We start from the raw sequence: 25721 nt of genomic DNA, 5'->3' as shown, positions 1-25721 counted from the left end.
ATATATAGACATCTAGTAGAAATTGGATATCAAGTCTTGAAATTGTTATTTTTTTCCAGAGTAGTACTATATTTTTGTGATGTTAGGCAGAAGAAGTAAACAGGCTTCCAGAAACTCTCAATGAGCCACACAGTAATGAGAGCAAATAAATTTAACTCTACAATGTACTGTACTAAATTTCTAGAGACATAATAAAAATATTTTCACTCCAAAATCACTGATAAAAATTCTGGTTTTATTTTTATCATGAGGTAAACAGTCAATATGAATGCAAATGATAGAAGGCACATATGGTATTTTAATGTGAATATTCCACTGTAACATATTTTAGACTTTTTATGATTTTACAAACATTTTGGAATAGAGATTCAACAGTGTATTACAAATATATTGTTGAATACCTGAGATGCACCTTGACAGTTAATTTGGTCAATATAACATTGTCTGTATTTTTACAGACTATAATTAAAAACAATCATAAAGTACTAAAAGTACACAAATATATTATAAAAGGCCTGGCCTCAAGTTCTGTATATATTCAAATTATAAGGTCACTTAAAGTGTGTCTCTCAATTGTTAAATTGTTATAAATACATACAGAATAGGATATTAATTAAGAAAATAAGTGCATTCAATTATTTAAGATGACTAGATATTGTATTAAAGAAAATTCCATTTAAGATTTTCTATCATGTAGAGATAGAATTATTATTTCTTATTTCTTATTGCTTATTATTTCTTATTTTTTTCCTCAATGGAACAACAATTTCATTCAAACTTCTGAGAGAATTATTCTTTTAATAGAAATATAAGATTTTTCATCCAAAAAATATCAGACAAATGCATCATCATTTCTTAGATACGCAGGCCACAGCCTTCTTGGCTGCATCCTCCAGGTCAATGGCAGAAGTTATGGGGAGTCCACTGTTATTGAGAATATTTTGGGCTTCATGTACATTGGTTCCTAGAAGGGGAGAAATTAGACAGTCAATGACACTGAATGGGAAGGTTTATATACTTAAAATCAGGGATGTGACATCTCATTAATACAATTTAATGACACCATAGTTTCAGTTTCTATGAACCAGAAATGTTTCTCTCAATATGCCTGGATGGACAAATTATTTTCTTCCTAACCATAGATATCTGATATTATAGAAAAACAAAATACAATGCACATACCTTTCTTTGGCATTTAAAATGGTATATAGGCATACTTATGAAATTATGCACAAAAGAAAATATAGCCACTATACATTGACTTTAAAAGAGAACAATACTCTAAAGTGAATATTTTCCTTTATGGAATAGTCTTGAGATAAAATCTTTGTACAAAAAATGACCAAGAGCATGGTAGTTCAGGAAGTAAAGATGGGATAGATTATAATGCATGAGAATGCATTGGGCTGCTCCTCTATAATTGTACACAAAGAAGTGAATTAGATATAAGATTTTAATCAAAGCAACCAACAGGAAAGAGTCTACAGAAAGATCCTTTTCAACTAATAGTCTACATAGAGCCTGATGAGATATAAAATTACTGAGTATACACAGAGGGCTTTACTAGCAACTAGTCTAAACATACCTATAGATTATGATTTAATACATTCATATTGAGATATACAATTTTTCACAATTTTTCTTTTTGTAAATTTTTCATGGTTCGATTATTTAGTTTTATTTTATTTTTTTTATTTTTTTTATTTTTATTTTTAATTATGAGAACAAGGGTGCAAAGAAAGAGGACAAGGTAAAGTTACAGTGGAAGGACAATCACCCATAACATAATTCTCAGAAGTCCCCTTGCTGATATCTTAACTTTGAAATTTCAGCCAAAGAACATTAAGATAAATAAGACAGAATCCATGTACAATTACTTTGTCCCTCAAGTCCCCAGATTGTAACCCATTATAATATTTCTTAACAGTACACAAGGCAATCTAAAGCCATAAAACCTACGTAACTCCTTAAACATTACAGGCATAGTATTTTCTTACATTTCCATATACATGCATATTAGCTTAAGTTAACCTCAAATTTTAAGTGAGTTCTTTTTAAGGATTAGAGTCAAAGGAGCACAGTAAAAATGGTGTTAGAGTGGCAATTGTTGTTTGCATAGGCCCACCAAAATATGAGGGACATGGAAAGAAATAACCTTGGCCTAAGTACAAAGAGACCAGACCCCTGAAGTTTCCTGGCACAAGACGAAGTCTAGGCTCCAGGCAAGCTAGATCGTCCAATCCAATACATTGTCTGTAGTGCCAACACACTTTTATTTTTCACACAGTCTCTGTTGTTGGTATCATGTTTCTGTATTAAAGATCCTGGAATCTGCATATCTTACATTGAAGTCAGGATGTGGAGCATCCTCTCCTTACACCTCACAATCAAAGGGCAATGCAGGGAGCCCTGTCCTGTAAGCAGGTCGTTGTTGTTGTTAAGTCTTCTCAGTGTTAAGGGAAGTATCTTTTGAGCAGGTCGAAGTCTGAGCAGTGTAGGTCTTCCGTGGTAGAGGATTGCTTCCAGGTGATGTTATAGACCAGCCTGGATGTTTCGTGTATGGCTTTCCTGGTTCAGGGGAGAATGGAGTATGCCCTTTATTCTGAGGTCTGTGCCAGGTCATTATGTCAATGTTCAGGGTGTAAGGTCCCTTTGCACTACAAGATTTGTGTGTTCCAATCTCTATTTGATAGGATCTTATTTGTATTTATACTATTTTCCCATTTTAATGTGCCTATGCAAATAAGAAGCAATGCCACATGGTGTTATTGGCGCATATAGGGGCCATAAGAACAATTACAATGATTCCCAAGACATGGTTCAATCATAAGCATTAAACTCGGGGACTCTTCCACCAAAATTCCTTGTTAAACAGCTCAAAAAGAGAAGATAAAAAGTCTGCAAGGCAGACACCTTACCTCTAGCGCCACCTCACATGCCCCGACTTGTTTCTAATGAATACAAGTAGAGCAAAAATGGTAGACTTTAGTTATTTTTGAGGCCATAGTGATAGACAGTACAGTATGTAGGACATTTGCTTTGCACATGGCTGACAGGTTCAATTTCCAACATCCCATATTGGTTCCCTGAGCACTACTAGGAGTAATTCCTGAATGAAGAGCCAGGGATAATGTCTAAGAATTAATGAGTATGGCCCCCCAAATAAGAATAACAACAAAAAATAATTTCATTCATTTTTGAGATGACTAAGTTATGATGACGGCCCTGATATCAACATTGTTCTCTGATTCCTCTTGTTCATTCACTCTGATGAAGCAGAGAGCCCCCTTGTGGATTACCCTACAAACAAGTCCAGGAGGCAGGACACTAAGGGATCCCTCTGACCAACATGCAAATAGAAACTTAAGTATTGGTTCTAATGATTCACGTGAGAAGCTGCATTCCTCACGTGAATGTGTTTAGCAGGAACTGTGCTGAAGCTCAGCCTTGACATCTTGCAAGTCAGGCTAGTTCCCTGACTGCAACTATACAGAATCACAGAGTAAATTTTAGCAACACCTTGATTCCTTATCACTGAGATAATCAAGGTTTTCTGTATTAAGTTAAATTTCAGGCAATTTGTTACACACTGATATTTAACAAACATGAAAAGATTCAATATTTCATTATTATTCCACTGGTACAATCTCAGTGTGCATTTTGATTCAATGGTTAAAAAGTCTCAGCCAAGGTCCCAGAGGCTGAAGAGTAAGACAGAGTTCAGAATGTGACAGGGGTTGTGGACATAGCTCAGAGAGCTTAAAGAACATGGTTTTCTTTTGGAAGGCCTGTTTTGATCATTGGTAACTCTGAGCACCACCAGGAGTGACTCTTGCATACTGTGCTAAGAGTGACCCTTAAATTAAAAACAAACAAACAAATCAACAAACCAGAGAGTGGCAGCTGTCAAGTCACAGAGTAAGGAGTTAAGCCACTAATCAGCAGGCAAGGCTTCCAAGAATAATAAAACTATGAGTGAAGAATCCAGGCTGACACAGAAGTGAACCAACCGTTTGGACCGGAAAATGAATGAAAGTTACAGGTATGAATTTCTATGTCATTTCAGCAGAGATAAGGGCTTGAATTCTCTTCCTCATTATTCTCCAATCTGCCAAGGAGAAATCTCAGTTAAGGTACAGAAGCAATTCTCCTATTTTTTCTTCTTCTCCAGAATATCAGCCAATCTCAACATATAGTTCCTCGAGCCTCACCCCAAAAAAGCAGAACCTTCAGCTTGTACATTCTTTCTGCTCTGACTCCCTTTTCTTACAAGACTCATTTTGCAGACACAGTTCTTCCTCAAGCCTTGTTATGCTCTCTAACTGGGCTGACAGAGGAAGCTGCTGCTCTTTTCAATGATAACATTAAAAGCAGTGAGAGCAGGCAGCTATCACTTAGCACCTATCAAACCTTGTCTAGGATTCTAAGAATATTAACTCACTTGCTTCTCACTAACAACTCTGAGATCATGATTATTATCTTTGTTCAGATGTGAGAGAACTGAGGCAATCATTCAGCAAAGGCAAATAACTTTTGCACAGTGAATGAAAGAGAAAATGAAAGAATAAAACATGCCTGGTGACACTCACTGGGATGAATGATTTCTGGAATAAATATTTGAAACACTCGCTCTGAACCTGGGATAGCTGCTTTTCGTGTTTTTGTAAACATATGTTATAAAAATGCTGGTGATCATTTGGATATGTGTGCTCATGACCACTATTCATTGTAGCACACTGTGTTATAGCTGAAATTCAGAATCAACCTAAATGTTCAATGTCTGATGAGTGGAATACTACTCAGTTGTAAAGAATGATGAAATCACGAAATTTGCTGCAACATGGATGGTACTCAAAGACGTCATCTTAAGTGAAGTAAGCCAGTAAAAGAATGTATACTGGACGATTTCACTGATATATGGAATTTAGAATAACTGGATGAAGGAATAATAATTTAAAGGGGGATACCTAGATCAACTAAATTTAAGGTGCTTGTCAAGATGGAAGGAGGTGAGGGAACCTGGGAATATTGGTGGAGAGAGGTTGAGACTGGTGGTGGGATTGATGCTGAAGCCACTGTATGCCTAAAACTAAACTGTGAATAACCTTGTAAATTATGGTGCTTTAAAAAAAAAAAGGAAAAGGGGCTGGAGCGGTGGCGCAAGTGGTAAGACGTTTGCCTTGTTGACGCTAGCCTAGGATGGACCACAGTTCGATTCCCAGGCATCTTATATGGTCCCCCAAGCCAGAAACAATTTCTGAGTGCATAGCCATGAGTAGCCCCTAAGTCGCCCACTGGGTATGGTCCAAAAACCAAAAAAAAAAAAAAATCTAAAGATGGCAGAAACAATGCCTTATCCACATGCAGTGCCCATCTTCTCTCTTCTAAAAAAAAAGTGCTTTGTGGTTTGTAAAGTCCTTCTACATTATTTCACTGGGTCTTATAGTGACTTTGTGGGTGAGATGTATATAAATCATCTCTCTTCTCTCCTCTTAACCCTCTTACCAACCCTTTAATCAACATTGCCCTTTAAGGCTTAGTGACTTGTAAGCTTTATCCTTTGCCCTTTTCGTTTTTACTTCTCAGTGACTTTTTTTTTTTTTTTTTGGTTATTTGGCCACACCTGGTAATGCTCAGGGGTTACTCCTGGCTATGCGCTCAGAAGTCGCTCCTGGCTTGGGGGACCATATGGGACTATGGGGGATCGAACTGCAGTCCATCCTAGGCTAGCGCTGGCAAGGCAGACACCTTACCTCTAGTGCCAGCGCACCAGCCCCTCTCAGTGACTTTTGCTTATCATACACAATTTAACGCACTTGCCTAGTTATGAGACCATCTGATCCTCTCTGAAATTATTTATTATTTAGGAACAAGGTACAGGGACCAGAGTGATAGCACAACAGGTAATACATTTACCTTGCATGAAATTGACAGGGATTTGATCCCTGGCATACCTAATGGTCTCCTGAGTCTTCCAGAAATGATTTCTGAGCACAGAACCTGGAGTAGCTCCTGAGTGCTGCTGGGTGTAGCCACACACCAAAATAGAAGAAGGTGCAATGAGGTTGTCACAACCCCCCTTAATGAATGCCCTACTCACTATCTCCTCCCTAGGAGGGAATACGGGTTATTCTCTGCCTTGAGACAGACCCTGATTAACTATTGCCAGACACTGATATTAGTCATTCAAGGACAATCTATCTACAGACAATGGTCAGTAGTTTGACCAATTATATCCAATTCTTCTGATAATCTAAAGAGGTAGTATCCATGAAAGAGAAAGTGGTAGCATGCCAAGGACTTAATTTGCCCAAAATTTAGACAGGAAAAATAAGTGCAAATGCGTAGTTGTACAGAGTATTCGAAATCAAGTGAATAGACTAGTTGCCTTCCTTTTGGCCCCAGGTTAATTATTGTTCATATATTTCAGAGAACTATTTGTTCAAATATGCCTGTGTCTGAGAATATAGAAGAAACAAGTTTTTGAATTTCCTTTTATTTTGTAAGTTTAATATACTGCTCTTCATTTCAACCAAGTTGCTCACTACATCAATTCTTTAATAGCACCCATTGTAGTCAAGGGGAGACTTTATTGCTAAGAAATTAAAAAAAAAATGCAGACATACTGAGTTTTTGGTGTGCTCTGATTTCTACTTGGAGTTGCCCTCTCTCTGCTTAATAGATATCTGTGTATTCATAAGTTCATTAAATGACATTTTGGGTAAATGTCTTCTTATCAGAACCTGACCTCAAAAAGTCAATGGGGACTTAAAAATGGGCTTTGAATGTACCTTGGGCTTTCAAAGTCCTAGCATTATTAGAATTATTTACTGACGCTTCTCTTGACCCCATTCAACATAAGCTTCATGAAGGCTGACATTCATCATACCTATTCACCAGGATAGCTCCAAAATTAGCACCGTATTGGTCAGAGTATGTTTCTGTTCATGGACTCTTACAAAGAAAGTGTGCTTGAGGAGAGGTTCAGCCCTATAGTCTCAAAAAAAAGTAATTTTTTTGATAGGCTTAAAATAGAAATTCCAAAGAGCTTGAAGAAAAATAAGGGGAAACTGTTCCTGAGATTTTGAGGATTCTCGGGGCTTCAGCACAGGTCTTTTCAGAAAATCCCTGAGAGCCCAGTCTGTTCTATGTGCCTGCATGTAGGGCTTGCTCAAGGTTAACTAGTGGGAAAGATCAGAATACAAAGGAGAGGAACAACTCTACAGAAATATTTCCCAACTGCTCCATCAGGGCCATATCAAAAAACCTAATTACTTCACAATTTAGAACCAGAATTCACAAAAGTGAATTTTAATTATACTTGCAGTTTCGATTTAATTACAACCTTAATTATTAAGTATATATTTGAGATGCTCAGAACCAAACAGACTAGAAATAAAACTTCGTGTTAAACTATTAAGCTCAGACATATGCCTAGAGAAGGAAATATGAGGCCAGGAACAGGAATGAGGGAAGAAGAAACAAAGGAACAAAGAGAGACAGACACATATTCAGAGAAAAACAGAACAAGTGGGAGCACAGGAAAGAAAAAAAGAGTAAAGACATTAATAGTGGGAGAGGAAAAAGAAAGGAAACAAAGGCAGCAAAGAGATTAGTAATTCAGGCAGACAAGAAACTGGAAAGAATAAAGAGAGAAGATGAAGGGATAGAGAATTGGTGTGAGAGAGAAAAAAGGAAAGGGGAGAAGAGTAATAAGAGAAGTAGAGGGAAGAGGAGAGGGGAAAAAAGAGAGTGGGAGAGAGGAGATAAGAAACCTGACTGGTTACTTCTGGGACTGTAAAGTTATGGATAGGCCACAAAGAAGTAGTTAAGCAATCCTGTACCAAAAATTTTGTCCTCCTTCCTGAGTCCTGATGAAAGAGGAGCTGGAAGGGGAAATGGGAAGAAGAGATTAGGAAGAAAGTGATCAGCTCAGAAATCAGGTCATTGGAAAAGAAAAGTGGAAAAGAGAAATGCTTGGACATTTGCTAATTGGTAGATTCTTGCATTAATGAGAATTAAAGATTGATTTCTTATTTATCAGTGGCCAACATTTACTCCTCTTTTACCTTTATATATATATAAAATTGATAGCTGCGTTAAACTCAACTATGGAATAAAGAATTCCAAAATGAGTGTTTATGCTAGTGAAACCAATTGCTATGGAAACTGATCTCTTCTCCAGATTTAAATAGTGTTGTTGACATGTTTTGATGTTTATTAAATGACAAACTGCTTTTTTTGCTTTTATTTTATTTTGGGGAGGGCACAACTGGCAGTCCTCAGGGTTTACTCTTTGCTTTGCACTCAGGGATCACTCCTGGTAGGAGAGAGAATTCCAGAGAACCCAAGTGGTCATGGGAAGTCATACCCACTGTTCTATCTCTCTGGCCCACCTTTATAGTTTCTGTAATCACTATTATTAATCATCTATTACTAAAAATTACTGTAATACTGTGATTTACCAAGTTTTTCTTAATACAACTTGTTTAGGTATTAATATTTCAACACCAGTCCTACCAAACCTACCACCAGTGTAATCTTCCCTCACCAATGTATTCAGTTTTCCACCTACTTCATCAGTTTGCCCCTTTCCAGGCACAAATATATTTGATACTGTTTGTTACAAGACAAATGCAATGGAATTATCAAAATATTGATCAATAAGAATCAATTTATAATAATTTTTGTATTTCTCAAGGGTGTTACTACAGTTATTGTCTAAGGATTTATTGGGCTGTGGTTGGTGTTGATCCTTCTGTCTGTCTTACTATTTAGGTTCACTAAGCTGTATGGTCTTCTATGTAACTTTCCCATCAGACTTTCTGTGATTGATCCTACTGGGCTTACACTACTAAAAATCTTTGATTTGTCACAGCCATACACTCAGGGACCCATAGATATTGAATGATATGGTGGCTTGGCAGTTTGATTAGGTTCAGTTGTATGCCTAAGCCATACGGGCTGTGGGTTGCGGTGCTTTCAGGCAGAGGAAAATCTGCCAGCTCCCATTTTTTCATTCAAATCATGCCTCTCAAATAACCACCTGTTCAACTCACAGTACTTCCTAATATCTGTTGGTTGAACTCAGATACTTCCTAATGTGGGCTTGTTGCAAGATACTCAGTTAAATGTATGACAAACATGACAAGAGACCCTAAATGGAGTCACTATGCTAAAGCCTTAATCACAGAAATGTTACTTAACTTAATTACATTTTCCACTCTTCCAGAAATATTTTAAGCTATTTAATTAGGAAGGGCCACTAATAGATTACTAGTCGGTAATGAGACCCTTGTTATTCATAGAGGAAAACAGTATAGCACTGCAATCATCTCCCACTCATTTTTACTCCTTTTGCTTCTAAAAGTCTTTCATTTTGTCCATATCTTTAGTTCCTTTAAATCTGCCAGATGCCCATATCAAACTGACTTCAACTAAACTGAAAAATTTTAACATATGATAGTTTACCATTTAAGACTGATTAGCTACCCACTACATACATGCAATAAAAGAGAGATGGTTTATTTTATTTTTAAATAATTTTATTGTGACCAATGTTAATTGTGATTTTAAAGTGAAATCTTGTTACACCTATAGAAGATTTATAAAATCTGTAATAATTATGAAAAATCGTAGAACATATTCTACCTCTTCTTCATATTTTACCACCGGGTGGGGTGAGAGAGCTGTAAACAGACATGTGAGGTTAATTTATCAAAACTTTCTTTTTGTTTTTATTAGGTGTGAGAGAAGATAATTAATGAACACAAATTACATATTCTTCAAAAGATGCAGAAAAAGAAGAGACAATTCCAGTATCAACACCCCGCACACACATTGGCCCATTAACGTAGTGCTATGAAGAATACCAGTCTCTTAAGAGAAAGCTGTCTTTTAGAAATGATTGATTAAGTAGGAATTCAATGGTCCTTTTTTTGGGGGGGAGGGGTGAAGAGGATTTTAGGCCACATTTGATAATACTCAGGAGTTACTCCAAGATCTATACTGAGGAATGACCTCTGGTGTTACTGGGGGAATCTATACAGTGCTGTGGATTGAACCCTGGTGGGTAGAGTGCAAGGCAAATGCCTTACCCTATATACTATTGTTCTGGTCCTCAGTGTTACTTTTCAAAGGAACTTATTGAATTGTGGAATTTATATTAGGCTTTATAATATTATTTTCTAATATTTTAATATATATTAGATATTATATATAATAATATAATATATTATAAATAATTATATATAACATATACTTAAGCATATATTTTGCATATAATATATAAGGTGCATTTATATACAATTTACTTTTAAAATATATATGCTAAAATAAATGATACATATACAAGTTAAAGGATTCACAATTTATCAGGGAGGGACTATAAGTATATTGCACTGATACTGGAATCATGTTTACACCCATTTTATAGAAGAGACTATAAAGGCACAGAAGGCTTAGAAAGGTGCCCAGTTTCCCTCAGCAAATAGAAGATAAAATGACCACTCAATGCAAGTTTTTCCTCTGAATGCATAGCTAGATGGAATTTAGTCATGTTTAAATGTACTAGAAAGGAAACTTGGGGAATCTTTAAGAGAACCTAAGGAAGGCCCAGAGAGGACAAATTATTTGTTCAGTTCAATCATTCAACCACAAAAGGCCTAATTCTAACTCGTAGTGTGATGTTGATAATTGGGGCTGGCCAATTACACTCTGCAGCCCAAATTCAGCTTTCTGTCTTTTTTGTTCCACCTTGAACTAACGACAAAGTTTATATTTTCAATCGAAAAGAGTCAGGCTTCAAAGAAAGAAGCAGCAATCGGGTAAGAGAGTCTCAGTAGGGTATTCCAGGGGCAATTACATTGAAGTCTATGGGGAATTTTCTTTTGATTAAAGTGACTGGAGGTATCAATGTAATTAACAAACAAACAAAATAAACAACAATCCTAAAGACAAGGTGTATATAACACAGGGTTCATTTTCTTTAAAAGACCCTCTCCCCTTAATATCAAGAACTATTTACCTAAGGTACCTTAGGTTTTTGTAGTTCTCATTCCTACAAATTTATTTTACTCACATGATCTGTTTTAGAGCAACATGAAAACTCCAGGTGTCCACCAATAGATTTCTTTTTGTAAACTTAAATGTTAGGTCTAAAAAAGCTTTAGCTATCTTAATAGATTAAGTCCCCTGAGACTTAGTCTAATGTTCAAGTGTGACAAAGTTTCAGCATTGTTTTTCTGTTTAGACACTAAGCCAATTGAAGGCTTGATGGCAGAACAGGATTGTCTCTTATGTCTCATCTGGTTTAACCAGGTGATGATGAATTACACATTAGGAAGGAAATGAAGGGAAGACAATAGTTATCAACATGCAGGAAATTGCCCAGTCAGAGTGCAATGAAGAAGGGAGCAGAGGAAGAGAGTTGAGAGGGCATGGAAGAGACAGAGAACCAGACACGGATTGAATGGCCTGAGCAGAAAATGGGCACCTGGAGAATCCGAATTTAAAGAACAAGAACCAAAAATAAAGAGGAAAAAAGAAAAACAGGCCCTAAAGAGACATACCATACAAACCTTTCTTCTGGAACAACAGTTGATAACAGCTCCACCTTAAATTGGCGAGACTGAGTAGAAGAGCTCAGTAAGGTTAGTACAGAGAATGGAGGGCTGGGATAGAGAAAGGAAGATGAAAAGCTGGAACAGAGCACAAACTGGGAAATGTGCAAAGAGGATATTATGAGATTATCAGACAATGAGCTAGACCACTGGCCCCGAGGAACACCTAAATTCATGTTGCCCCAGACAATGCCACACTAACAAGAAAGTGCCTTACTTTCCTTTCCTTTTTTTTTTCTTCCTTTCTTTCTTTTTTTATTTTATTTTATTTTATTTTTTTATTTTTGGGTCACACCTGGCAGTGCTCAGGGGTTGCTCCTAGCTCTAGGCTCAGAAATTGCCCCTGGCAGGCACAGGGGACCATATGAGATGCTGGTATTCTAACCACTGTCCTTCTGCATGACAGGCAAACGCCTTACCTTCATGCTATCTCTCCGGCCCTATGAAAGTGCCTTACTTTCTATTGATCATAGCAAACCTATGGTTCAAACATTCTGAAAGAGAACTTTTTTAAATTTGTCAGTTCACCTGTTTTAAATGGGGGTTGAAGGAATAATTACCCCTTTTACTTGATCTCATACTTTAGTGTAATTGAAGACTTGCCGAATGGATAGCTGCCAAGTGTATGTATACAGTTGAAAGCTCTGCAGCTGTTTCTGACTGCTTTATATCAGGTTTTATTTTTTTTAATTCTTGTAGATCAATGTATCACAGAGCAGTTTTACGCTATCAGGGCTAGTAAGGGCATCTGATTTGAACTTCTCTGGTTGTGTTTCCAATCTGTCAGGATTACATAGAGCAGTCATAACTATGTGTTCATGGAAAAAGGTACTGGTTCACTGGCCCACTAAAGACATGAAATGCAGATTTCTATGTAGAGAGGCATTATCAATAACTTTAGAGAAAGCTTAAGGATCATTAGAGAGATTGGTAGTAAGGAGGCAACCTGTGGGGAGTTTCATCTCTAAAAAGATCTGACAAGTGAGAAGCAAAATGTCCATGCTGCTAAAGTTAACTTTCAGATACAGGGAGTACATATTAAATTGGGATGATATGACTAAAAGAAACAGAAATCACTGTACAAAATAGTATTATTATATTCACAGTAGCTTCTTATAAAGTCTTTTTTGGAATCCTGATGAGTACCTCAGAGAAAAGTAAGTTTCTCTTTGGGTATATTTGCAACATAGGAGTTTACTGTGGTTTCATGTGAGATAAAGAATAAAAAAAAATGAATACTAAAATGAAAAAAAAATCTGATTATCTTTGCATATTTTAAAGCAGAAATGCAAAGCCACCCATATAAAATGTAAAGCTTTGGCCAAAACACAATTGCACATCAAATAAATACACAACGGTGTCATTAGCTTTATATAGGTTCAAAAGTTTTATAGTCTGAACTAAATTAAACATCTAGGTAATGTTTCTGCTATGCACACATTTCAAAATATTAAAAAAGTCAAAATTTCCTATATATATTTTCCTTACACATTTCAGAAAAAAATGTCTTTTCAAAAAAGCTAAACTTCCCTAAATGTGGTTATTCAATTTACCCAGGAACCTTTTAAATAAAAATAATCCTGTGTCTCAGCTGGTGAGTTCTATTCTGATAAGGCAAGTAAATACATGTAATTATAAAGTTTCCATTTTCAAAGAGGAGAGTAATCCTTTCCTTATCCACTGGTAAAACAGCTTGTAATTATTATACAGCTGAGAACAAAGATTTGTCCACAAAATCCTATTAAATCAAGCCTCGTTTGATTGATTAAAACTATCCTTATCAGGACAACGCTAATACACTGTGTTTGGCAACAGTCTTTAAAATATGGTTTGCAAATTGCTGAGACTAATGGTAAGAATATTCAGTTTTTCAATTGGCCTTCTAACCATCAAAAGAGGCCATATTTTTTTGCTAATAAGATAATTGTCAGACTTTGAAATGGCATAGTCATTAGAAAATTCACATTTGTTCTGATTATACACTCATGTGTCTGTGTCTTTGAATCTCAAACCTTAATAAATATTACTAATAATGATACTTTTTAAATTATTTTTACTTTACTGTAATTGATTTATATGTGTTTCCATGCTTTATTATAGATGCTAGGATAAGAAGCCCTCACTTTAGTATATATGCAACGTTGTGGGTATTCTTGGAATATAAAAATATTAAAATGAATGAATATAAATGAATAAAGATAAATTCATAAGCTGAAATAGAGAGTGGTATGTTTAAGTTAAATAAAACGAAAACTTACCACTGTAAATGCACAAAATATTCTGGCCTCTTTGTACAACTGTCTGTCTCTGTCATCACCATTGTTAATGATAACTAACTATTGTTAAAGTAAACAAATTCAAACTCTAAATTTTGGTACAATACACTTAAATACAGGTATATTTGTGTGAGGAAAAGAATTTATGTTCCAAGCAAAAGGAATGTAAATAAAAAGTCTTGATTCTATGTAAAATATTTTCAAAGGTTCCTGTGTTAACAATCATCTCTCTAGTGCAAACACTGAGAAACACAATTTTGATTTAGGGTGGTTTCTCTTTTGAGCTTAGCTATATTACAAAGAAAAACATTTCTGATGTGGTAAGTTTTGACTGTTATTCACTGGCATAAAAAAAATGGAGTGTATTATCCATTTTTCTACTACTTCATAAGATTAAAACCTGAATACCTACCTCTTTTTTCTCATTTTCACTAAGAATTAAGAATAGCTAAACCATAGTATAATTCTCTCGTAATTTCTCTCAACCCTAATTCTGACTTTTCTAAGTCTATCAACTATGGGCATTATATTCTTGGTCATGAAAGTTATGTCATATGTCCACCCATGCTTTTTATCTCCTTTTCTGTCGTTTTTGTTGCCCTTGTTCTTACCTCTGCTAGTTCTGACTAGATTTAAGTTTTTTATCTACTAATATTGAATCTGCCTTAAAATATTAATTTTCCCACTTATTTTTTTTTGTTTTGGTTTTGGGCCACACTTGGTGACACTCAGGAGTTACTCCTGGTTCTGTGCTCAGAAATCGCTCCTGGGTTGGGGGACCATTGGAGACACGGGGAATTGAACTTCGGACCATCCTGGGTCAGCTGTATGCAAAGGAAATGCCCTATCACTGCACTGCTCTGGCCCCATCCCACTCATTTTTGTAGCTATAAACTGTTGTTTAAAAGGTATTAATCTCCCCACAACAGCTTTCAGATATTCCCAGGTCCTGAGTCTCAATTTCTTCTACTGTTAGAAAGCCAAGACCAGTTTCTCAAATTTCAAAGGATTTTTTTCTAGTTCTCTATTAAATTCCCTCCTCGTTCCTTTTCAAATACTTAAATAGTAATTAAATTCTCAACTTGGGAATTATTTTTACAATAGTTCTGTTCTAACATATTTTAAGTGCATTATAACAACAGTAGACAATATTGAGTAAGTTTAAAAAGAGAATATGCTAATAAACTGAGGCTATCTTATTACAGGATTTCACCTCAGGACACTTACTTTCCCCTAGTCAGAGAAAAAAAATATGAAAACCCCAAACCAGAAAATGAACGAACAAACCAACAACAACCGAACAAAAAACCCTCACTAGTTTAGTTTGTGTTTAGGTCTCTTTAAAAGGAGTTATACATGGCTTCAAAACTTACTTCTATCTTATAATTTAAGATTAGTGCTGAGAATAAATTTAGAATTGAATTCTTTCTCTTTCTTCTGTGTATTGTAGAGGACATTCTACTATCTTTCTCTCAATAAATGTTCTAGGTGCTATTTAAAAGTTAGGGACTATCAGGATAAAAGGAGACTGTCCTTTCATGGTAGAGACAAGAAGGTCACAATAGATATTTTTAACCTACATAAATTTGGAAGACAACTTCCTATCTGAGCTTAGCCTCAGCCATCATATTTAGTTCCCCAATGTTTTGTGGTTATTGTGTGGTATCAATTATTTCCAATGATATAACAAGTATTATGGGCTTATGTGGCTTATGGGAAACTCTTGATGCTTACTCCACCATTGGTGCAAACACTATCACAGACCACAATACTGTCTACTTAAATGTTTTATCATGCATTGCTATCTTTCCTCTTTGCCCTTATATTTTCAGTTTTCTGGTAATAGATCATTTATATTTCTACTGTCCTCTTTAAAGTCTAAAACTCAACAACCTGCACACAGAATTTATTATTTCAATGAACTATATTTGAAGTAAAAACAAATAAAAGCTTACATCTTGGAAAATGCATTAGCTCACATGATGAAAATCTGACTATCTAGTGAACTTCAAAATGATAAAGGATCTTCTTAGTGACTCAGCTAAACCAATAGCCTTATAATACAGGCAGCAGAGATAATCAAACCAAAAAGTCCTGAATATGGTATTCTGCATATTTCAGTACCCATGTTATTCCAATACACATAACAAACATACAGTATATGGCAGGGAACTTGTATACTTCTGAAATATTAAGCATAGTGTGGATATTAGGGATGTTCTCTTTAATATTCTGGAAATATGAAAAATGATATTATATTCCCTTTTAGGAATATAATAACTAATAATTATAAATCTCTGCTGGCACATATATGAAGAATTGCTAAGTGAATGAATCCAATATTGTATGTTCTCTTTTTGAATTCATTTCAACTTATTACACCTGAGTAATAATGGCTTATAGAAACTGAGAGCTGGGGCCAGAGTAATAGTACAATGATAAGGTATTTGCCTTGCATGCAGCTGACCCAGGATAGACCCAGGTTCTATCCCTATCATCCCATATGGCCCCCTGAGCCTGCCAGGCTCGATTTCTGAGCACAGAGCCAGGAGTAAACCCTGAATGCTGCCGGTTATGATTCCAAAGCAAAACAAAAAAACACTGAAAGCTATTCATGAAAGTGACTAGAGAGAAAACTGCTTGAAGGTCACCAGCACTAATCCCTTTGATCTTGGACAGTCTGACACGAACACATTTTATGTTTTTATTTATTATTATTTTTTTGGTTTGGAGATCATGGCTAGCAGTGCATATGGCTTATTTCTGGCTCTGTTCTTTGAGGAGATTCCTGACCTGACAATTCTTAGAGAACATATGCTGCATCGAATCCAAATTGTCCTTGTGAAGGCAAATTTTTTAACCCCTATTCTAGATCTCCAGTCCTTGACAACATTTTAATAAGAATTCTATATACTACGAAGAACCCATTAGCTCCTTGATTGATCAATTTTCTTTACATTGAAGTTTTGTCAATCATCTTCATTCTATTAAAATTATTTTTATTGAGACCAACTAGATTGCATTTACATTTTGAAGATTTAATTCATGAAGATGTTTTTAATGTTCATATTAAACTTTGCCAACTGGAGCTTCTGCTCTTTTCATTTTAATTTTATGATCATTATTTGTATCAAGTCCATATGGTGCAGTTGATGTTTGTGAGGCAGAAAATCTCATGGAAAGAGTGAGGCAAGTATCAGAGAATGAGAAAAGAAAGACATAAAGTAAGAAGCAAACAAAAAAGAAAGTTGCAGTTGTCCTGGAGTTTCAATTTCAAAGATGGGTCAAAATATTGGGCTTTAATTTGAAGAAGAAAATCTCAATGAAATGATAAGGAGTTGTTTCATGAATGAGAACACTAAAATTTATCCAAGGAGCTGCTAGGTCATTGTAATCTGAGTTGGGTCATAATGTGGTCAGGACTTTTGCACAGTGGCACATTAAGTGTTGCTTTTGTTTTAATACTGTTTTTTTTTTTTTTAATAGTGCTAGTTCATGGAATTCTGGAGCTATGGCAATCCCCGGTTTAAAGTGTCTCTTTACATTAATAATATAATCAGTTATAAGATCTTATTAGTATTCACACTGGCAAAATAAAAGAAATAGCAGTTATTATGCTGGTATTTTACCACAGAATTGATTCAGTATCTTCAAATATCATATTCAGAATAAGGAAAAATGTTTAAAGTCTTCAATGAACAGTGAAAAATTATTTTTATAAAATCTCAACCCTTGAGTGCCTCTCCTATTTAATACTCTCTAAGGCTAACTGGGAAATATAGAGAAATCATTTTTGCTGCATACTGAATTATGGTTATTCTGAGGAAAGCCGTGCAATTGTTTTCATTTCAGATACAAGTTGACTGACCACTATTTCTTAGATTACTTTTATTTTTTGAGGGGGATAGGTGGAGAATAGCAAATACATTGTAGCTCTCCAGACTTCATTTTATGGAAGATAATTTCTTAAAAATGAATAAAATGATGCTGTCACTTCATAGAAAACTAGATCTGTTATCTTGATATCCTCTCCATACTAAGAGCATTTCTATGAGAATAGTGTCATATTAAGAAATGTAGATATATATATATATATTGAAATACATATATACAGCTCTACATTTCTATAAAATGAGTGTTGATGCAGATCATACATGTACACAATCATTTTAATATCAAGACAGTGACATAATATAGTAGTATAAAATGTTCATTGAAATAGTTATAGAACTTACATAATTAACCTTTAAAAGAAAACTATTATTATTTTTATTATTATTTTAGTAATATTATTTGGACTACACTGCACTACCAAGGAAACACATACCAATTATATGATACTTTATTTTTGTTTGTTTTTAGCTACACTGGTTGTGCTCAGGGGTTACTCTTGGCTCTGTCCATAGGAATTACTCCTGGAAGGTTCAGCGAACCATATGAAATGTTGGGGATCAAGCCTGGGTAGATCGTGCAAGGTAGAGTCCCTACACATTGTACTATCACTCCAGACTATATGATACATTTCAAATTTTTTTCTTCTCTTTACAAATATAAAGGCCTATGAGGCTAGGTTTTCTTCATATACCAGAAATAATATAAAAGGAAATTTAAAAATATATACTAAAGAAATTTACCAGATAGCTGTACAACAATAATAGCTATTCTTATGGAAATTTTCAAAAGGTCATTTTTTCACAATGTATATGGTTCATATTTAAATACTAGATGTTGAATACAAAAACTAAAATTTTGCTATTGAGTATTTTTCGAAGATTTAAGCTGTGATTCCTTTTTACCACATTAAATTTGAATTAATGGAATTCAACAGATGTAACCCCAAATAAATTGGTACTCTTTGGGGTTATCAATTTTAACAAGTAAAAGAGTCTTGAGACCAAAAAACTTCAAGTATAACTGCTTTCCCATGATGAATACTTTGTGGAGAAGCATTTCTTACAGTGCTTATCCCACAACACTAATCTTATGAACCAATTAATAATGAAGGAGTTCTGGTTTAGAATAGATTTGGTAATTCTGGAAAATCATAACATAAGCAACTCTTGGAAAGCTACAATCCATAATAGAGTGTTAGAGGCTGTGAGCAGTACAGTAATGCTCCATTTGTTTCATTGATGTAGTCCAGTATGTTCTTATATTGCCTTAGGATGTATATGAATATAGAACACATTGGTTACCTACCGTCAGAGAAGTTAAGAAGTATGGGAACACAACAACTGCCATAACTCACCTTCTAGTCTGACTACCAAGGGCACTTTGAGTTCCAGCTCCCGGCACGCTTTAGTAATCCCATTGGCAATGATGGCACAGTTGACGATTCCACCAAAAATATTGACAAGGATAGCTTCAACCTGAAATCGAAAAAGGCAGGGTGCCTATCAAAATGTTGATAGTCAAAGTTCTTAAAAATAACTTGCTAAATTAATTGACAACTAAATTAATTGGCAATTAAAAGGCATAATTTTTTATGCCTTTTAATTGGTTATAAAATAATATAATTAAATTAAAATATAACTAAATTAATTGGCAATTAAAAGGCATAATTTTTTATGCCTTTTAATTGGTTATAAAATAATATAATTAAATTAAAATATAACAGATTATAAAATATTAAATGAACTGTTAAGAAAATTAAAATTTAATACTGATTCAGTAAATAAAAACCACAAAAATTATGTGTATTAATCTCAGAATCATTTCTTTGAACTCAAAATTAATTTAGTGACAACTCATTTTTTAATGTATTTTCTGTATTTTCTAATACTGTTTTATGGAATTGTCCTTTAATGAGTAGGGTCCTTTAAAATTTCACAAATTATGTTATTTTTCCCCAGGGCTCATATTGAACTTTCTATTGGTCATGGTGCCTCACAGACTATTTCAAAATTAGAAACTTGTTAATTATTTGTTGTATGAAGAGGCAAAAATTCAAACTTTTGCATGACTGTCTCGTTAACAAGCTGGAGTTATATTCCTTAAATCTGCATATTTATTTTACATAAGGAAAATTTTGATTAAAAAATCCCTCAAAAGAAATAGATACTAGTTCATAAAACATAAGAAATAAAGACATAAATAAATATAAAAACATAAGAAAAGTCAAACAGGGGCCGGGATGATAGAACAGCTGGTAGGGATTTTGCCTTGCATGAGGCATACCCGGTATTCAATCCCCTGGCATCACATATGGTCTCCTGAATATCACCAGGAATGCCTCCAGAGCACAGAGTCAGGAGTAATACCTGAGCATTGCTGCTGGGTGTGGCTCAAAAACAAAAAAGAAAAGTCAGTATAATACTTCAGAACTGTAAATTTAAACACACCATGCTTATTTGTTTGTTTAAATATATTCTACATTCAAAAGCTGCAGGCCAAAAAAAAAAAGTAGTTGTCTTGACTTGATAAATAGGTATAAGAAAATCCTGTATAATTAACATGAAGAATGAGATAATGAAGAGAATTCATTACCTAGATTAATTGATAACACCCACAGAAAATGGCTATTCATCAAGCTGATGGCATCAAAATTCCAACAATAAAGTCGCAATTAAATTATATTAATTTCAGAACATATGTGTGTTCTTCATGCCATTTTAAGTCCCATTATTTAATACAGAAAATTAGCTCATATAAATAAAATAATGTTATATTTGTACAGCATGCAACTTTTAATAAAGTGCTACCTGAACCTTAATATTTATTAGTTTTGATTATCCACAGAAACATAATGAATAAGTACAGTATGGGTTAGTCCTCTGTGGCTGACAAAACCTTTCCGAGAATTCAATGATGTGTCCCTGATTACAGAGTTAATATAGTACAATGGTGAGGTCAAATGAGTTAGATCCTGGGCAACCCATTCTTTCTTGAACATAAATTCCTCATCTATAAAATGAGAACAGTACATTACTAATAAGATTATTGAAGGGTTATCTCAGAGAATACATATTAAATGCATGGAAAGATTAGCAAAAGTACTTGATATTTATATATAAGTGGGATATTTATATATAAATATATCTAATGGATATTTAAATACATTTATTTCAGCAAGCAAAGATGAAAATGGGCTGGTTATTTATAAAGCAAGTAAAACGAAAAGCACCTTCAATCGCCTGTAGCTATTTCAATCAAATATGAAAGGAACACAAATTTATGTTCCATAAAACTTACACGAGCAGTATTTTTCAAACCAATTAGATTGTAGCTACACACAATAAAGATATCCCCCATTATCAGCCCAGCAGGCCAACTGGTAAACAGAAGCTTACATTCTAATGATAGCTATTAAATATTGTTAACATTGAAACTTTGTATGGCAGCGGTTTCCAAAAAGCTGTGGGATGAGGATCACTTGCCAGAATAATGGGGGAAAATCACGCATGAGCAATAATGACTCCATAGGATCCAAGAGAGAAACTCAAGAAATGCCAAGGTTCACTCAGTTTTGTGTGTCAGAAGCAGGCTGCCTAGTTAAGTACCCACAGTTACCTTTGGTTTCTTTCATTCTACACATTCTTTTAAGAGGGGAGTCAAATGACAACGATAATTGGAACTTATCATTCTCAACAATAAGTGGGTGCTGGATGGAGACAACATGATATGGATGGTACCTCTTCGCTAATAATAGTTCAAACCACAATGTCAAAAAAATTGAAACGAGAGAGAGAGAGAGCGAGAAAGGAGAGAAAGAAAAGTTAAATGACTGCCAGATGCAGCAGGGGAAAGGGTAGGAGGGAAATCAGAAACATTGGTGGTGGGAAAAGTTCACGGGTGAAGGGTGGAGTACACTGTAAGTCTGGAACTCAATAGTGAACAGCTTTGTAATCATGATGTTTAAGTAAAATGCAAAGAAAAGGAATGACGTCAGATTCTTATCTGAACAACTAACATTATTAAAGCTTTCCATTCTCATCAAGTAGAGTAAATCACTGATTCAATCCACCTGCAATAATAGTTCATTTTAAGAGTTGTTACATCACACCAACAAATAGAGGTGAATTCGCTATAATGGCAGAAGTGAGAGTGTCTGCAGGAGAGAAGATAGTCCTCATTTTTGCTCAGTGTTTCTTTGTGGTAGATGCCAAATATGAACTGTGGATATGGTATGGACTGAGTACATATAAATGCCAATAAATTACACATATGCCAATAAAATCAATCATTTTAATTAGGGATAAGCACAGTGAAAGTTCTCTTTTCCAAAAGTGAAATAAATATGTCTATATTAGTTTTATGAATAATGACTATTAATTTTTCAATGTAGCTGATTTATTCAATCTACATCACGTACTATAAGCTGTAGCCTCCTTTAGTCTGTTTATTATACAACAGAAGAAAGAGCTTTATCCACAGCAGGTTGTAAAAACCATGATGTAATGCAATCATTTCATACATTATGTCCTTAAGAAAAAACAAAACTAATTCCTACTCTCTCTGAAAATTAGAGTGATTACCAAATAGAATGGAGAGTGAATGGAAAGAATGAACAGAGGGACCATTTCAGCATTGGAACTTGGGAGGCATAAAAAAGTGACATATATTAAGGTGTGAGGTACATCTCTGAAGTTCTATAATATTGTAAAAAGAGTCAAAGTAAAAGCATAAAATAGTGACTTAAAAATTAACTTCCTTACGCCAGACAAAGAATTAAGTGCCTGGAATATGGAGATACATATCGCCGTTCTCAAAAATTCAATCCAGGGCCAATGATGTAGACTAGTTTTGGTGGGGTTGTGTTCCAGCAGACAAAGGAAAGACAGAACAGGAATTTAGGTTGAAGGTAACACAGTATTAAACAAACCAACCAAACAAACAAAGGCAAATTTGCCCTCCTTTTTCTCTTTTTTTTCTGTTTTCAATTTTATTTATAGCTTCTAGATGGGGGATCCCACTTTTTTTTACAGAACCATAGAATCATCTTGTATGTCCTCATACAAATTGAAAAAAAATTAGTGGATGGGACCCAGGGGCCAAGCGGTTTCTGGAGCATAGAGTAGAAATAAAAAGTGGTCAAAACTAAATACATAAACCAAAGTCAACAACAATAAAATGAAGGGACCCAAACTATAACAAACTAAACACAAAATGGATCCATTATACTATCAGACCAGGGAACTAAGGGTGGAGGTATGGAATGCTTGCTGGAAACTATGATGGAGGGAGATCAACACTGGTGATGGGGATGCTCAGTCACTGTCACTATGTACTTGAAGTACAACTGAGGAATACTTGTCATTCACGTTGGTTTCAATGAAAAATTTTAACAAAAGATAGAGCTCTTACCAACTTGGTTTATTCCAGATCAGCAGTGAGTAGAGCCAGGAGGATAGGACGGAAAGAATAGTGAAAGATGGAAATAGAGAGAAATAACACAAGCGAATGAAAAAGAAAGAGAATTAAATAAGAACCAAATACTAACAAAACAACAACAACAAAAATTTTGAGAGGCTTATAATCCAAGTGGTACTCAGGTGTCCTGGGAATTCTTTGCTATTCTCAGCCAAATGGCCTGAGGTTCAATTTGCACATAGTTCAGGCTGTAGATGTCAGGGGTTACCTGGTTCATCCCAGAAGTACTCAGGAGCCTCCAGGGGGCCTGTATCCTTTGATGTTTCCATTGCGGGGAATTGAACTGGGGGTTAGTACACGTCAGGCACATACCGTAACCCCTATGTTCTCTCTTTCTCTCTCATGTAAGTAGTAAATTTCTCCCAAGGAGAGAAGCAAGACATAGAAGTACATAGACTGCTTAGTTTAGAGAAGCAAGACTGTTTAGGACACACAGGATGTTATTACAGACTCTGAAAGGATAACTGCCATCGGGGGAGATGGCAAGATCCACTCCAGCAGAGCACCAGACAGCACTGTTCTCTCCCACTATAAAATAATTTGCTGCAGTCATGCACTTTAATGGAAATATGATTTAAAGTTTCACTCTGGAACACTTTCTATAATTAACTACTATAATCTGCAATATCAAACTGAGAGTAAAATTAAGACAGTTATGAAAATGAAAGCCTAGTGACATCATTATTATTATTTAGCACATATAAAGTATGTCATGTTTTCAGTGCATGCATCATGTGTTCATTTATTATTACAAGCACTAATTGCTATTTATGACAATACCCATATAAAATTTTAATAGCCTTTGTGTTTGTATGTGTGTATTTCCCCTGGAAAAGAGATAGTCAGTGCCCCGCCTGGGTAAGTATGAAGTCCCTAAGTGCTTTAGGAATAGAGTCTTTTCTAAACTCTTGGGTGAGAACTACAAGGGTTGCCATTCACTATTCACAAAAGTAAAGATCATTGAATGAGCAGTGAAGGTGCCAGAGAGAGTGGTCAGATCTCCAGACTCCAGTCAGTTACCCCAATGCCAAGTCAGAGCTAGCTGCTGGTGAAAGTACAGGTGGCCCAACAATAAAATGCTGATTTTTCAAAGGTCTCTTTGTGTTTGGCTTTGTAAACTATGTTCTGGCTGCAAATTTTTGATCACAATTAAAAGTAAAGAATAAACTTCAAAGCAAGCGAAGTTATAGCTTTTGGTAGACTCTGGTAACATGGCAGCAGTGATGTATATGGAGGAACGCCAAGAATCTGGGTGCATTAAGAAAGCAATGCATAAAAATGATAAAGCCAGAGTCCCCAAATCAAAGGTCAATGGATAGAAAAGTACATTTGTGGGGCCGAAGAGATTGTATGGATGTAGAGCTTTTGCCTTGCATTCAGAAGGATGGTGGTTCGAATTCAAGCATCCCATCTGGTCCCCCAAGCCTGCCAGGAGCGATTTCTGTACACAGAGCCAGGATAACCCCTGAGCATTGCCAGGTGTGGACCCCCCACCAAAAAAAAGAGAAAAATTATATTTGAGAAACTGACTAGACCAAATAGGGGACCAAGTCACAGTCTTATGGAGTGAATGTCAGAAGAAAGAGTTGGAGAAGTCTTTGATTTCAGGAAACTTATTCAAACTTCAGAAAGAATAGAAGAGAACCGTCACTTATCCAGTATAAAAAATGTATTTATGTGGTTGGAGCAGTAGATAAAGTACCTGCCTTGCATGCAGCCAACATGTGTTTTATCCCCTGAGTAATGCCAGGAGTAATTCCCATTGCAGAACCAAGAGTAATGCCTGAGTACTTTTGGATGTGGTACAAAAAGCGTAAGTGTATGTTTGCATGCGTGTTAGTCAGACTTTATGATCATATTTTACAAATATACTGTGGCTTAAAGTTTAGGGTTTTATAGATATTAAATCAGAACAATGATGATGCTCTGTCTCACTATACCTCGTATCATCTAAGTCAGCTGGGCACGCCACAAACATAAACTAGTAGTTGGTCGGTTTCTGTTCCAACTACTCGACTCTGACTATAAAAAATAGACAACACACACATGAAGAAGTGGGTCTTGCATTCCAAGGAAAGTGTTTGCCAATACCAGACATGACTTAGTTTATATTTACCTTCAAATTCACCAGAATCCCTATTCTTCCTCTGTGTCATTTGGAATTTTGATAGCACTTTTCAAATTTAACCTTTCTTCTTTTGTTGCTACTTTACATGCCATTACCACCAATTATGTTCCCAGGCTTGAAGAGGAGGCTAAATAAATGTTTCAACTCCTTTGAAACAAAGCCTGTGCCTTTAATAAGTTCATAAAAATGACTGAAATGCCTTTATTACATACTCTTTCTCACCCTGATAGAGGCTGAAAGCACAGAAATACAAAGGCTTCAGTAATAAGTCAGCCATTTTACAACAGTTTCTGCAAACAGATAAGTGCTGTACTGTTTTAAACATAG

The 25721-nt window shown here is 35.3% G+C and overlaps 1 protein-coding gene across 1 annotated transcript in view; it reads right to left on the bottom strand.

Annotated features, from left to right (window-relative positions):
- Positions 1-831: 831 nt before the first annotated feature.
- SUCLG2 (succinate-CoA ligase GDP-forming subunit beta) overlaps positions 832-25721 on the bottom strand; it is a 318225-nt gene continuing 293335 nt past the window's right edge. The window contains exons 11-12 of the mRNA XM_049777671.1: positions 19146-19266; positions 832-964 (exon numbers count right to left, since the gene is read on the bottom strand). Coding sequence (XP_049633628.1) covers positions 849-964; positions 19146-19266 — 237 coding nt within the window. The 3' untranslated portion in view covers positions 832-848. The remainder of the gene's footprint in view (positions 965-19145; positions 19267-25721) is intronic.

Source organism: Suncus etruscus, chromosome 7 (genome assembly GCF_024139225.1).
Source record: "Suncus etruscus isolate mSunEtr1 chromosome 7, mSunEtr1.pri.cur, whole genome shotgun sequence".
NCBI lineage: Eukaryota > Metazoa > Chordata > Mammalia > Eulipotyphla > Soricidae > Suncus > Suncus etruscus.
This window is presented reverse-complemented; position numbering and strand designations above follow the sequence as displayed.